This window comes from Felis catus, chromosome E1 (genome assembly GCF_018350175.1).
Source record: "Felis catus isolate Fca126 chromosome E1, F.catus_Fca126_mat1.0, whole genome shotgun sequence".
Lineage (NCBI taxonomy): Eukaryota > Metazoa > Chordata > Mammalia > Carnivora > Felidae > Felis > Felis catus.
In genome coordinates, this window is record NC_058381.1 from 54759511 (window position 1) to 54772693 (window position 13183).

The 13183-nt window shown below is 58.3% G+C and overlaps 1 protein-coding gene and 1 long non-coding RNA gene across 4 annotated transcripts in view; one reads left to right on the top strand and one right to left on the bottom strand.

Annotated features, from left to right (window-relative positions):
- TTYH2 (tweety family member 2) overlaps positions 1 to 13183 on the top strand; it is a 38193-nt gene that overhangs the window by 11675 nt on the left and 13335 nt on the right. For all 3 annotated transcript variants that reach the window (XM_003997129.5, XM_019818194.2, XM_019818193.2), the window contains 4 exons: positions 356 to 467; positions 5297 to 5517; positions 10014 to 10109; positions 10678 to 10750. In XM_003997129.5, coding sequence (XP_003997178.2) covers positions 356 to 467; positions 5297 to 5517; positions 10014 to 10109; positions 10678 to 10750 — 502 coding nt within the window. The remainder of the gene's footprint in view (positions 1 to 355; positions 468 to 5296; positions 5518 to 10013; positions 10110 to 10677; positions 10751 to 13183) is intronic.
- Positions 7919 to 9661, bottom strand: LOC123381894. The gene is made up of 2 exons (XR_006589450.1): positions 9339 to 9661; positions 7919 to 8523 (listed from the first exon to the last, which is right to left on the bottom strand). It is a non-coding gene; the product is annotated as an uncharacterized LOC123381894 (long non-coding RNA).

The window sequence follows — 13183 nt, forward strand, 5'->3', positions numbered from 1 at the left end:
AAAGCTGTGGAGACAGCGAAAAGATCAGGGTGGCCGGGGAGGGAGGGCGGGATAGGTGGAGCACAGATTTTTAGGACAGCAAAACCGGTCCGTAGGATACCGTCACGGTGGGTACGTTTGTCCAAACCCACAGAATGTTCCAGACCCAGAGTGGTCCCTAGGGTAAGCCGTGGACGCTGGGTGATAATGACGTGTCCGTGCAGGTGTTCTCAATGGCACGGGGGATCTCTGTACCTCTGCTCGACTTTGCTGCGACTCGAAAACCACTCTAGAAAATACTGTGCTTGAAAAAACAAAACAAAAAACTTTCTCTTCTGGGTGTCACCTCTGACTCTGTTTGGGGTCTCGCCTGTAGTGCCGCGGTGGGCGTCGGTTTCTATGGAAACAGCGAGACCAATGACGGGGTGTACCAGCTGATCTACTCCCTGGACAACGCGAACCACACCTTCTCGGGGATAGATGCACTGGTAAGGCTCACGGGCAGCACTGGCCGGGCCGGGCGCAGCCCGTGAGGTCAGCGTGCTCAGAACAAGGGCCCCAGTCACGGCCCGGCCAGCTTGGCTCGGGGGTCGGGAGGGGGGGTGGAGCGGACACCCCTTGGGGCTGCATTTGGTTCTGCTGGGAGTAAACAGGCAATTTCTGCTCTTCGGGCAGGGAGGGGTGGTGAGGACAAAAGGAGAAAGGCTGACCGGGTCCTGGGAGGACACGGAGATGGCCGTGGACTCCAATCCTCTCCACTTCCGGAGGGCTGACCACTTCCCCGTTTGTCCAAGGGGTGCCTGAACGTGGACAATCAGCCCCATGGTGTTTGATGTTCAGTTCAAATGCTCCATACGGGGCACCGCGAGGTCCAGAAGATGTCAAGGTGTGAAACGCTTCAAAACCAAGTGAAGCACCCCGAGGGGTGGGAAGACGAGGTGTCCTCCGGGCTCTGGCGTCCAGCTGGGGCTCAGGGTGGAGGATGGGGTGGGCTAACAGAGGAGGGGTCGGAATTTTAGGGCCACAGCCACTCTGCTGGGCCCCTGGCCTGAGTGAGAGGCCGAGCCACAGGATCAGGGTTTTCTCAAACACTGGCCTTGGCCCCCTGGCCTCCAAGTGCTTGTCACCTCTGCTGTAAGCAGCAGGCAGGTGTTTGGGCCGGTTTCCAGGGAGCCCCCGTGCCCCTAGGAGCCAGGCTCTGGTAGAAAACCAAAGGACAGTTTTCAGGGAAGCCAGTCCCTGGACATCCCCACTGCTCCCAGTCCCCTCTGGACCATGTCCCCTGCAGAGGGGTGACCTCAGCCAATAGCCAGGTCGTGTCTTTGGGCAGCCTCAGCCACAAAGTCCAGCCCCAGCCAGAGCATTTGGACATTGCCCTGGGACCCAATTCTGGAAGAGGGTTCGACCTCATTGCCCGCTCCTTCTCCCTAAGCTCCTCTAAGACCTTAATCCCTCAGCAGCCCTTGGCAGGGGGTGGGTGGTGCCCCTTAAAGAGACAGCGCCCAGGAAGGCTGCTGGCGTGGCTCTGGCCTCAGAGAGAGCCCTTCTGGGGAGCTGAGGGTCACACGTCAGACCAGGACCCACCTGTCCTGCAGCGCCTGTCCATCTACCCTTTGCATCCACCAGAACCCATCCCTGGAAGACTGAGTCATCCAAACATGGGGCACAGGCAGCTCTGTGGGGCGAGGGTGGGCAGCTGGGATGTGGGGCTGAGGGCAGCCTTGAGGCCGCACACAGCCTGGCCGGCCGAGAGGCATGGAGGGGTCCTCACTTTCTGGGCCCCCACCCCACCTTTACCCTAGCGGGGAAGGGCCTCCGTGGTTACTGCCTCTAGGCTGCCTCCCCCTCTCTCTCCACCCACAGCACCAGTTCCCCCTAGAGGAAGAACCCAGCCCCAGAAGGAGAGTCCCTTGCCCGGGGAAGCCCCAGAGACATGACCTGCACTAGTTGACCAGTGCCCATCATAAGGAATGGCCCCTGTCTCCCCCCGCCGGGGACGGAGATCGAGAATGCCAGGGCCATCCTGATGGGAAAGGCTGAGTTCTTCCTGTCCCGTAAGATGAGACACAAAAGGAGTTGGGAACAAGCCCCTAGGCTGGCCCATCTGCCCCGAGGGCTGAGTCTCCAGGCCAGATTTGGACATTCCACAGCGAGCCCCACGTCTCCAAACTCCCCCATGTTCCCAAAGGGAAGGGTTCTGTGTGTCCCTGGACGTCAGCACCTCTTCTATGCACCATGTCTAAAAGTTGAGGTCAGGAGCCCCAGGGTTTTGTGATGGTCCAGCCAGCTGGGAGCTGCCTCTATCCTGCCCAGGACCACCTCCTGCCTCCTCTGGGTGAGCCCACAGGGGGCCCTGTGGAAAGGCAGGGCTCTGGGCCCTTGCCAGGGCCTGTGAGGCTGGTTTGGGCCTCGGGGTAGGCACCCCACATACTGGGTCCCAAGGGTTGCAAGGGAAGCAGCAGCTTTTGGAGGGCTCCCCAGATCCAAGGGATGAAGGCCTACATCAGGGAAATGGTGTTCAATGCGATAATGTTGATGAAAGTGCCCGGTAATCTACAAAGTCCCCCCAGATGGGGTGACTATGATAATGAGTGCCATTATTATAATTACTGTAATTATATATGTTCCTGTAATCACTGTGAAGGAGAGAGGAGGCTTGGGTGAGTGGGAGTGGGGAGGGCAGGACTCCGAGGACAGGTCAGGCAGCCAGAACTGGACCAGAGCAAGATGAGCCCTTCAGGGCTTTCCTGGATCGGAAGTCCCATCCCTGCACCCTTCCACTCTGAGGACCCCAGTGGGTGGGGGCCGCAGCTCAAGGCTCAGGCAGGCCTGGCAGGGTTCTGGGTCAGCCGCACATTTTGATTTGGGGGGTGGTCAGAAAGGGTCATTTGCGAGTGCCGTTCGGGGGGTTCCTCTCTCTCGTCCGGTGCCCTTCATCTACCTCCTATCCTCCAGTGAAGGGAGCCTGAGTTCCAGCGACTCACCCAGGGGACCAGGCACACCTCTGACCCCTCAGGGTCTCAGCTTAAAATAAGGGCCCCATGAGCTTGGCCGATTCAGACTTAAGGCACCCATTCCAGTGGCCAGTGTGGCCGCTCTGGGCTGTCTCCTTAGAGCCCCAGCAAGCCCATGGCAGCCGCTGGGTGAGGAATCCGGGGCACAGGGTTTGAAGCTAGTGTGTTTGGAACCAGAACCTGCACCCAGGTGTTCTGGTCTCAGCCCCTCCCTTCAGGATCTGAGACAGGGGGGCCCTCGTGGCCACCTGCAGAGGCTGTACCCCTCTGCCCCCTGATGCGGCTGCCCTTCTAGAAAACCTCATTAAGCAGAGAAGCTTCCTCCCCTCTGGAGGTTTTCAAACTTGAGTGCCTGATAAACAGAGATTGCTGGGCCCTTCCCCAGAGTTTCTGATTTTGTAGGTCTGGCGCAAGGCTGAGAATTTGCAGCTGATCACCCAGCCGGCGCTTGGGCCAGGGACGACTGTTCTGTCGTCTGGGGGTACACCTGCTTGCTTGCCCCAACCCCAGCCCAGCCCAGGGAGCTGAGCCATCCGTCCCCTGTTGTTCACAGAGCTCGTCACCGGGGTGGGGGAGAACTCTGTCCCAACTCCGGGACGTCCCTGGTCCCTGTCCCTTGGGAGCTCTCATGTCACCCTCTGAGGCCGGGGGATGGAGGAGGAGTGGAGTGGAGTGGGGAACGGGGAGGGGGCAGGGCTGCAAGCAGGTCAACGTTGTGGTTTTAATTTTTTTATTGTTGTTATCTTCGGGAGGACATCAGGAGGGAAGCGAGGGGCCTGGCAGATGTTTTCCCGGCTTTTGTCTTTTGCCAAGAAGAGATTTAAGAAATCAAGAAGTTAAAGCTACGGAGCTATGGAAGGAGAAAAAAAAATCATCTTACAGATCATTTTTAGCAGCCCTTTGCTCTAGAGCCGGTTTTCTATCATGTAGGAATAGAAAACATATCCTAATCTTGGCACTTAGTAATGGTGCCTTTTGGACAAAACACTTACACGCGGATCTTACTGAATTGAAACGGAGAGTTTATTAGGGCGAGAGTTAGAGAATCTGCTTGTATGTCTTTTTTTCTTCCGTGTGAAGCTATAAAGTGCCCAATCTAGACTACCTCTGCCGTCTGGTACCTCTTAGTCCTTACCCAACTTGTAAGAACGGAGAGCAAGCCGGAAAATGGAACAAGCCGCTGACGTTGAAAAACAAAGGGGAACAAAGAGGGCCATTCTCTTTTCTGGAACCCGGAGCTCATGCAGCAGTGCAGATGCGAAAAGCCTCAAAGTTGCCCCACAAAGTTGCCCCACCGCTGGTGGCCAGGAGTGTTACCTAATGGGCCTTCCCTCTGGGAAGCTTCTGCCCCCTCTGCTGGCATTTTATCTTCCTTCCAGACCTGGGGGAGCTGAAGCGGCCCCAGGAGGATTAGCACATACTCCGCCCTCCAGCCGGTTCTGCTCGTTGGTTTGGCCAGCCCGTTTCCACAAGAGAGTTTTCCCCCTGACACTGGCACACGGGCTCAGAGCAGGCTTGCGGGGGCGAGCTCGGGATCCCCAGGCTGCGTCCCCGGGTCCAGCGGGAACCCTGAGTCCGGGCTGTTTGAGCCAGACCCTATTTGTGCTTCTTGTTTGAAAGCCAAGGACAGTTCAGTGCCATCGCCCTTCCCTCTGTGCCTTTGGAAAGAAAGCTGTTCCTGCAGGGTCCATTCAGCCCCGGGCCCTCGCGGCCCAGCCGAGAGAGGGAACCTGTCCGTCCACCTGGCTGGACAGCCGCAGCAGGGGTGGGTGTGCGAGCCCTCAGAGCGGGCCCCGATTTCCCCCTGTCGCTTGGCCAGGCTCTTCGGAGGCAGGATCGGTCCGTCTGTGTCATTTCAAAGTGCTATTGTTCTGCCTTCATGCGGGCCCGGGACACCCGGGGAGCTGTTGCTGGGTCCCACGACAAAGCCTTCCTCTTGTGAGGCGTTTAGAGATCCGACTGTAGGAACAAGAAGTCAGGTAGCAACAGAGGAATTTTTCAGTGAAATATTCTATTCCTCAGTCTAAAAAGAATTGATCCTCCGAGATGTTCAAAGATTTAAGAGAATCTGCAAGGAAGCAGAACAGGTTCTCCTCTTTGTTTCCCCATCTGGGAGCCCGGGGCCTGGTTAAGGCCAGGTTGGGCCTCCCCTCCCCTGGCAGATGGAGGGACGTGAGGGCTGGTTGGGGGGGGGTGGGGGGGATCGGGGCCTCTGCCCTCCTGCTCGTGTCAGGATAGTTGTTACCTCTCCAGCTTCCTCCCACCCGAGGAGGCCAGACTTAACCACCCCGGCCCCTCCCCAGGTATCCGGAACCACCCAGAAGATGGAGGCAGACCTAGAGCAGCACCTAGCTCGGCTCAGTGAGATCTTGGCTGCCCGGGGTGATTATATCCAGACGCTGAAGTTCATGCAGCAGATGGCGGGCAACATCATCGTCCAGCTGTCGGGGCTGCCGGCGTGGAGGGAGGTCACCGCAGAGCTGACCGAGCTGGCCGACGAGACCGGCTACGTGGAGTACTACAGGTGAGGGGCCGGGGGGGCGGGGGGCAGTGGGGGCCATGTGTCTTCCTTCAGCCCAGCCTGCATTTGGGGGCCAGGCGGGGACTCCCCACCCGAAGGCCTCAAGAAGCCATGCCTGAAATCGGAGGGGTGTTGGTGCTGAGTGGTGGTCATGTAAAGCACGCTCCTTATGTGGGCAGGCCCAGAGGCCCAGAAAGGGGCAAAGGGGCCGTGAAGTGCCAGGATCCAGCGCTGGAGGCTGGGCCTGGCCTCCAGGGACTCCTCCAGGACCAGCATTCTCCATGGCTGGTGCTGGGTAAGACATAAGGGCTTTATAGGTTCCTCGCCGGCCAGGGTTTCTGGAGCAGGCTTCCCTACACCCGCAGACTCAGCCACAGGGGTGCAGGGGGTCAGGGAGACGGTGGCCTATCCGCCTGCATAGAGCTTCCCCTCATGGCAACTTCTCTTTTTTTTTTTAATTTTTTTTTAACGTTCATTTATTATTGAGAGACAGAGAGATACAGAGCGTGAGCAGGGGAGGGGTAGAGAGAGGGGGAGACACAGAATCCGAAGCAGGCTCCAGGCTCTGAGCTGTCAGAGCACAGAGCCCGACGCGGGGCTCGAACTCACGAACTGTGAGATCATTGACTTGAGCCGAAGTTGGGCCGCCTAAGCGACTGAGCCACCCAGGCGCCCCCCGCTCATGGCAACTTCTTAGCAAAGGCAGAGATGCCCTAGCTTCACTAATGCAGAACCTGAGGGCTGGGGGGCTGAGGGGCAGCACCCCACCTTGGCCACACCCAGCTGTACAAACTCATACCTACGTCATCTAACCTTGGGGCGTCCGTCTGTGTCTCCCCTGCCTCCCAGACCCCATCCCGAGTGAAGGCACTGGACACAGGCCAGCTGACCAGGGACCGGCTGCCTCCCTCTACGTGCAGCATCTAGTGAAGGTCACTCTGGGGAGAGCCAAGGAAGGAGGCGGCAGTCTTGGCGTTGGGTAGCTCCCCGCCCGAGTCTTCCACTCACAAAGTGCGCCTCGCTGTGCTGCCAGGGCCCAGCACCTTGCACGGAGGGAGGCCCTGGGTCAAAATGAATAAATGAGTCCTGAAGAGCAAACAGCAGCTCTTGGGATCCACCCCCGCCCCCAAATGTGTTGGTTCCCCCTCAAGGCATTAGGTCAGAGCCTTTACCCACCGCCCCATTGCACAATTTACACCAGTTTTCTGGATTCATTTCTCCTTTATGAGAAAGTCCCACCCCGGACTGACTAATAAGAACACAGAGGATATGCTTCTGGCGGGACCTCCAGTCCAGGGCTCTCCCTTCCCCTGGGGTAAGATAAAGCCAGACCTTGTCAACGGAAACGCATGAAATCCCCAGCCCCCACTGGCGCTCCCCACTCATCCCTGCAGCCCACCCAGCCCCTGCATCCCCAGGATATCACGGATCCAGCTTCCCACCAATTTTTTTTTTTCCTCACATCCAAAACTGCCATTCTCCCAAGCCACAGAAACTTCCCGACTCTTAAGGCCTTGGCTGTGACCCGTGACCTAAAACAGCGGCATCCGATTAGTCCCGTGACCTGAGGGCCATTCATTGTCCCAACGTTTGGAACCTTGGTCAGGGGGGCTCAGGGGCAGGTGGAAAGCGGGTGTCCACTTTGACCCTGCCGTTCTCTGTGAGTGGATCTGGAACAGGACCTTGTACACCCAAGGGCCTCGTGTGGGCACTCGGTAACGACAAAGATGAAATAAGTCAGAGTTTACGTATCGAAAGGGGCTTCTTTTTAAGACGATTTCATTAAAAAGGGAGGAAAGATCATGATGAAGCTTATCACCTGTTTCAGTGTGGGTGACCGAAGGGTCCCCTCTGACCCCCGATCCCCAGCCCCCTTGCTCAGGCTGAGGTGGAAAAGGCCTAGTCCAAGGTTAGCACCCGTGCATGGCCCCCGGAAACCATCGTGTTCTGTTCCTTCCTTCACCTGCTCTTTGCCCATTTCTTCCCTTGCCTCAACTTCCCTGGAACAGAGGACGTATTCCTCGACCTAATCAGCTTTCTCCTCTGAACAGACTCCTCATCTTCTCTTTCCAGATGGTTCTAAAGCACAGCCATCCAGCTAAGCAAATATTTTTTAGCACTTGTAGCCACGGCCTGGCCAAGTATTGGAGACCATAAAAAGCCAAGCCTCTTCGAGAGGCTTATAAGGGGTGTGACCAAGGCATCAGCGGAGGCCGGGTCCGGGAGAGCTCTGGGAGTGAGAGCCCGGGTAGCTCCTTCCAGAGCCAAGTTCTTGGTTAGAAACACATCCCGGATCACCGCTGGGCCCCTCTGGGAAAACACATCCGCCCCACAGAGCTATTTCCAGGAATTCCTTACAACACGAGGTGCGGATACAGAGAAAACACATTGAAACACGATCATGGAGGGTGACAGAAGCGATCCTAACCTGATTTCCGCTGATGTGCAGAGCAGGGAGAGAGGTAATAAGAAACCTTTAGGACTGAAACATGAAACCAGGATGTTGAGAGATGCCTGGCCATGTCTCTTGCGGGGAGACTCACAGATGTGGAGAGTCCAGAATTCCTGGGCCAGGCTCTCCTCCTGCGGGCCTCTGTCTGCTTTCCAATCTGCAGAATGGGGTCCTCACATGTGACGTTCCTGAGATTCCTTCCTGTCCCGACTCTCAGGAAACTGGCTCGTTGGTGGAGGGAGGGCCCTGCACTTGCTCCAAAACCCCAGCTCCAGTCCTGGGAGGCCCGGAGGCTGCTGTACGTCTCTGTGCAGGGAGTCAGGGGTCTTGATGAGCCCCCTTTCTCGGCACTCAGCCTCCACTCCCAGAGGTGGGAAGAAGCGCCCTTGGCTGCCTGGTGGCCTCAGCATGCTCTCTCCTCCCTCTGGAAGCCACTGTCACTTTCTTCCAGCTCAGTCCGCTCCCACCTACGCTTCACACGGGTTCTCAGCCTCCTGACGGTGCTGGTGAAGCAGCAAATCATTGCTGGAGAGGAGGGGGTCCATGAGTTTATCTGCCTGTTGCATCAAGAGAAATAATCATGATCAAAAGCGTTCCCGCTGCGGGGGCTTGGAGAAGCCCCTTCTGTCTGTCCCTCAGCTGCTAGGTGAGGCTGGCGCTCAGTTGTAAGGACCCCCTTGGGATCCTGTTTGGAAGCGAAAGGAACTAGGGGGCTCTGCTTAGGATTGGATCAGTGCCTTTGGACTTTGGACGCTCTGGATTCCTCAGCCCATGCTTTGGAGAAGCAGGAAAGCAGGGACTTTGAAATCCCTCAATGACATGCCTTATTAACCTTTGCATTTAGTGAGCATTTAAATTTTTTTTAATGTTGTATTTATTTTTGAGAGAGAGAGACAGAGACAGCATGAGCAGGGGAGGGGCAGAGAGAGAGGGAGACACAGAATCCGAAACAGGCTCCAGGCTCTGAGCCATCAGCACAGAGCCCGAGGCGGGGCTTGAACCCACGAACCGTGAGATCATGACCTGAGCCGAAGTTGGACGCTCAACCGACTGAGCCCTCCGGGCGCCCCTAGTGAACATTTAATTTTTCATCCAGCCCTGAGAGACGAAGGTTCCTGCAGTAAAGGTTTGGAAACTGAGCCTTAAAGGAGGGAGGCAGCTTGTCAGGGTCTCCCAAATGGTGTGTGACTGCCTGTCCCCGTCAGTGCAGCCCTGGGTGGGAGCAAAAGGCCTGAGGAATGAGGGGTGCCCTGGGATGACCCGGCCTGGGGCTCCCTTGCCCCCTGTTAAGCTCCCTGGTGGTCTAGAAATGAGCCCCCCGCCTCAGGCACCCCTGGCACTAAACCCAGGGTATGGCACAAATATTGCTTACATGAACCTAACTGTGCTAAGTGGTGCATCCCAGGCCGCCGGGACGATGGGAAGCCAGGCTGAGCCCTCATCACAGAAGCGGCATCTTAGCGGCTTTCTTAGATCTGTGGACACAAATGTTAGCTGTGATCTGACACTGGTGAGAGTGCTCGAAGCAGCAGGAACCGGGGTCCAAAGACGTGCCTGCTGGGGGGCTGCAGGGAGACCATGGCGACCTGCCTTGTCCAGTGAGGGGCCTCTCGCTGGGATATAATTTAATCAAAAGCAGCTAAGGTTAGAAATGAGTCTCCTCCGCTGCCCAAACCATATCTCGAGTTCCCCGGAGCCATGCGTGGGCAGGGGCAGATACAGTGGGCAGTGCAGAGATTGAACGTGTCCATCACTGCAGAAAGTTCTGGCTGTCAGTGCTGGTTTAGATCCCCGGCCTGGGCGGGGGAGGGTGGCCCCTTTGTCCAGGGAGAATTGGGGGGTGCAGCCCCGGGAGCCCCTGAAGAGCCCATCTGCTGCGCACACTGGTGCTTCCTATCCAGGGTAGGGGGGCACAGCCTCGTGCTCTGCTGCTGGCCCGGGGCAATTTGTCGGGAGGGGGGGCTTGGGGTTGCCGTGCAGGCTTCTAAGGTGGGGTGACCCTGGTGGGGTGGTACCTCCCCCTGACCGTCCCAACCCGTCCACCCAGATGGCTTTCCTACCTCCTCCTCTTCATCCTGGACCTGCTCATCTGCCTCGTCGCCTGCCTGGGACTGGCCAGGCGCTCCAGGGGACTCTTGGCCTCGTGAGTATCCCCGTCTGTGGGCCAGAGAGCCGGGCAAGCATCAGGGATGACGGTGCCACCGTCTGAGAGAGATGGGGGCCTGGCCGGCCTCGGAGGGTGTGGTGGGGAGCAAGAACCTGAAGCCACCTTCTGACCCCTCCTCAGCCCCCAGTCGAGGGAGACAGCAGCCACTGACTTACCATCTGGACACGGAGTGAGGACTGGGCTTTCCTCCCTGGGCCCCTCCGTCCCTGGGTCTGTCTGCTGAACAGCTGAAGGAATGTGGCCCAAGCCTTAGAGCCTCTGCCGTCTCTAACCAACACTTCCTCGTAGCTTGTGTCCTCACGGCTCGTACTCTGCCTCTGGCCAGGGGCAATTTGTCGGGGGTGGGGGGGCTTAGGGGTCCCCTGTTCGGCCCAGGGGTCCGGCCTCCATGCATCTCTCCCAGCAGTCAGCGGGCTGGTATTAGAGGCCACTGCAAGAGTTTCAGGGCCAACAGGATGGTGGCGAGGAGGAAGGGCACTGGAGATTGGTGGGGTGACAGCCCTCAGTGTTCCCGCCTGCCAGCCTGTGCCTGTGCCTCTCCCAGGATGCTGTGCTGCGGGGTGCTGGCCCTGCTCCTCAGCTGGACGTCCTTGGCAGCCGACACGGCTGCAGCAGTGGTGAGTTCGGGGTTGGGGGGAGGTGGGTGGTCCGACCAGGACTGTCTGTCTGGTGGCATGTCGATGTGTCGTGCCCAGAGCCCCCAGGGCAGGGCCAGCTTCTGGTCTCTGTCCCTGACCTAGAATCCCTGAACCGAGTGAGCTTGGATCATCCTCACCGGCCCCCTTGCCCTTCCCGGGGGGACGGAGGCCCAGAGAAAGGAAGAGGCTCACCCAAGGTCATGAGGTATTTAGGGGCAGAACCAAGAAAAGATGCCTGATCCCTTTCCCTCCCCACTGGCCCGTTCCAGCATCCCAGCCGCTGCTAGTAAGGCCAAGCTGGGATGGCCAGGCGACCTCTCTGGGTGTGAAGAACTAACCGGGTCTGGTGGGGATGGGCGGGATCTCAACCTCAGGCTGGAGAAGCCTCCGGCCTCAGAAGAACACTGCTTGGCCAGCTTCCCTGGGCATCGGGAATGTGGAATGTGGCATTTAGCTTGCCTTCCGGCCCGTTGCCTTGAACTCGCACACACAGCCTAAAACACAATGGTGTATGTTTCTGGATGTGGTGCCTGAAAATGTCTAAAAAGAAACACACAAGGTAGGGGAAGCTTCCTGTGTAGGTATGCTTGGTCTTTAAACACACCTAACGCTCAATTTAAGCTGTGCGCATGAATCATTCGTTCACCGACTTTCTGGCTCTGTGGCATCTCGTGCCAGGTGCCCAGGGATGCAGAAACCAGGAGGACATGATGTTTGCTCTTGACATGGTCTCAGCCTGCAGAAGAAAGACTTGTAGGCAGATCACTGTGACCTCGTGTGAACGGATGCCATGGAGGTGCATTGCTGTGTGTGTGTGTGTGTGTGTGTGTGTGTGTGTGTGTGTGTGTGTAAGTGTGAGAGTTGGGGGGGGCAGGCAGGATTGACGGGGGGATTTCAGGGAATCCCTGCCTGATTCAGGGGCCACAAACTAAGGCCCTGACCTGCGTCTGTACTGCCCTAGCTACCTGGGGATAAAAGAATGGTCAAGGGCACCTTCTGGAAGCCCTCTCCCCAAACTCACGCCTTGCCCAGGGACTTGGGGGCCGGCTAGTCGTTCTAGCTTTGGGCATTTCGCTGCCGTGATGCCCACAGTATGAATGGCCCCTGGTGCTGCTTAGCTCATAGCAACTTCTGGCAGAGCTTGTCCGGAAGGGAGAGGAGGTGCGTGTCTCCTGTTTTGTTCCCTGCCCCCACCATGCGGTGTCCACTTTGGGCATAAGAGAGAAAAAGCAGATGGGAGCCTATGTCCTGAGGGCCGGGTCCCCTCCAGATGCAGGGAAGGGCAGGATAGGAGGGCCCAGGTCCTGCTCCAGAGCATTCTGATGTCCTCAGGAGCTGAGCGGGTACATAGTCCAGGGGAGTGGCTGTTGGCCCGAGCCACATGCACAGCTGCCTGGCCGACAGCCTCTCCTCCAGGGACAACTGTAAGCACAGGGAGACTGCAGAAGGCAGGCTTTCCGGGGGCCCATCCTGCCCCTTGGGCAGCCTCTGCCTTCTGGAAGCAGCGGAAGCTTCCATCTTGCCGCCATGAGCTGCCCTTTGGGGGACAGCTCCCTCCCAGCGGGGGCTTCTCCCTGGCACTGGGCTTCAGTGTTCGGGGAGACCAGAGGCAGTTTAATCCCCCAGCTGGGCGCCCTGGGCTGCCAGTTCTGGCGAGAAAGGCCATTTCCCCAATTGTTGAGTCAGGCCTGTGTGAGGGAGTGCTGTGAGGGAGCTGAATGCGCCTTTGAGCGGGCTGCGGGCCCTGCTGCATGGTAATGGGAAGCAGGGTGATGCGCGGGAGGCAGGCTGTTGTGGGAGCCTTTGTGTGGTCCCGCTGCCCTGCCCCGGGAGGCCGCCTTTCTCTGAGCCAGTGGGGCCGAGGACAGACCCCGCCGAGCGCCTCCCTCCCCATCCCTTCCCTGTCCCGAGAGAGGCCCTCCCTCAGGAAGGAGCTCTGCCCACCCCCACCCCCACCCCCCGAGAACCTGCTCAGAGTAGAATTTGGGGGAACTGAGCTCTGGGCTTTGGGTGACGCCAGTGGGCATCTGAGCAGAACACTCCCTGCAAATCCCGCCACCCCGGGGGAGGCCGGCCCCCCCTCACCCCTTCCCAACAGGACCCCTGGGAAAGTTACTGAAGCTCCCCAGACCTCAGCTTCCTCGAGTGTGGAATGGGGAGAAGGGATAGCACTTGCTCCAGAGAAGAAGAAGGGCTGGTTAACCCCCGGGGGGGGGGGGGGTGTACAGGAAATGTTCAGTAAGCAGTAGCCGCCATTGCTTTGCTGTGCATTTGTGTCATCAGGCGAGGGGCACCGGGGGACTCCTTCAGACCGTCACCTGTGCTCTCCAGAGCTGCCTCAACAGGGCTGGACACTGGGCTTCTCCGGTGCTCAGTCCCCACCCGTGCCCAGTGCCCCCTGCCTCCCCCCAC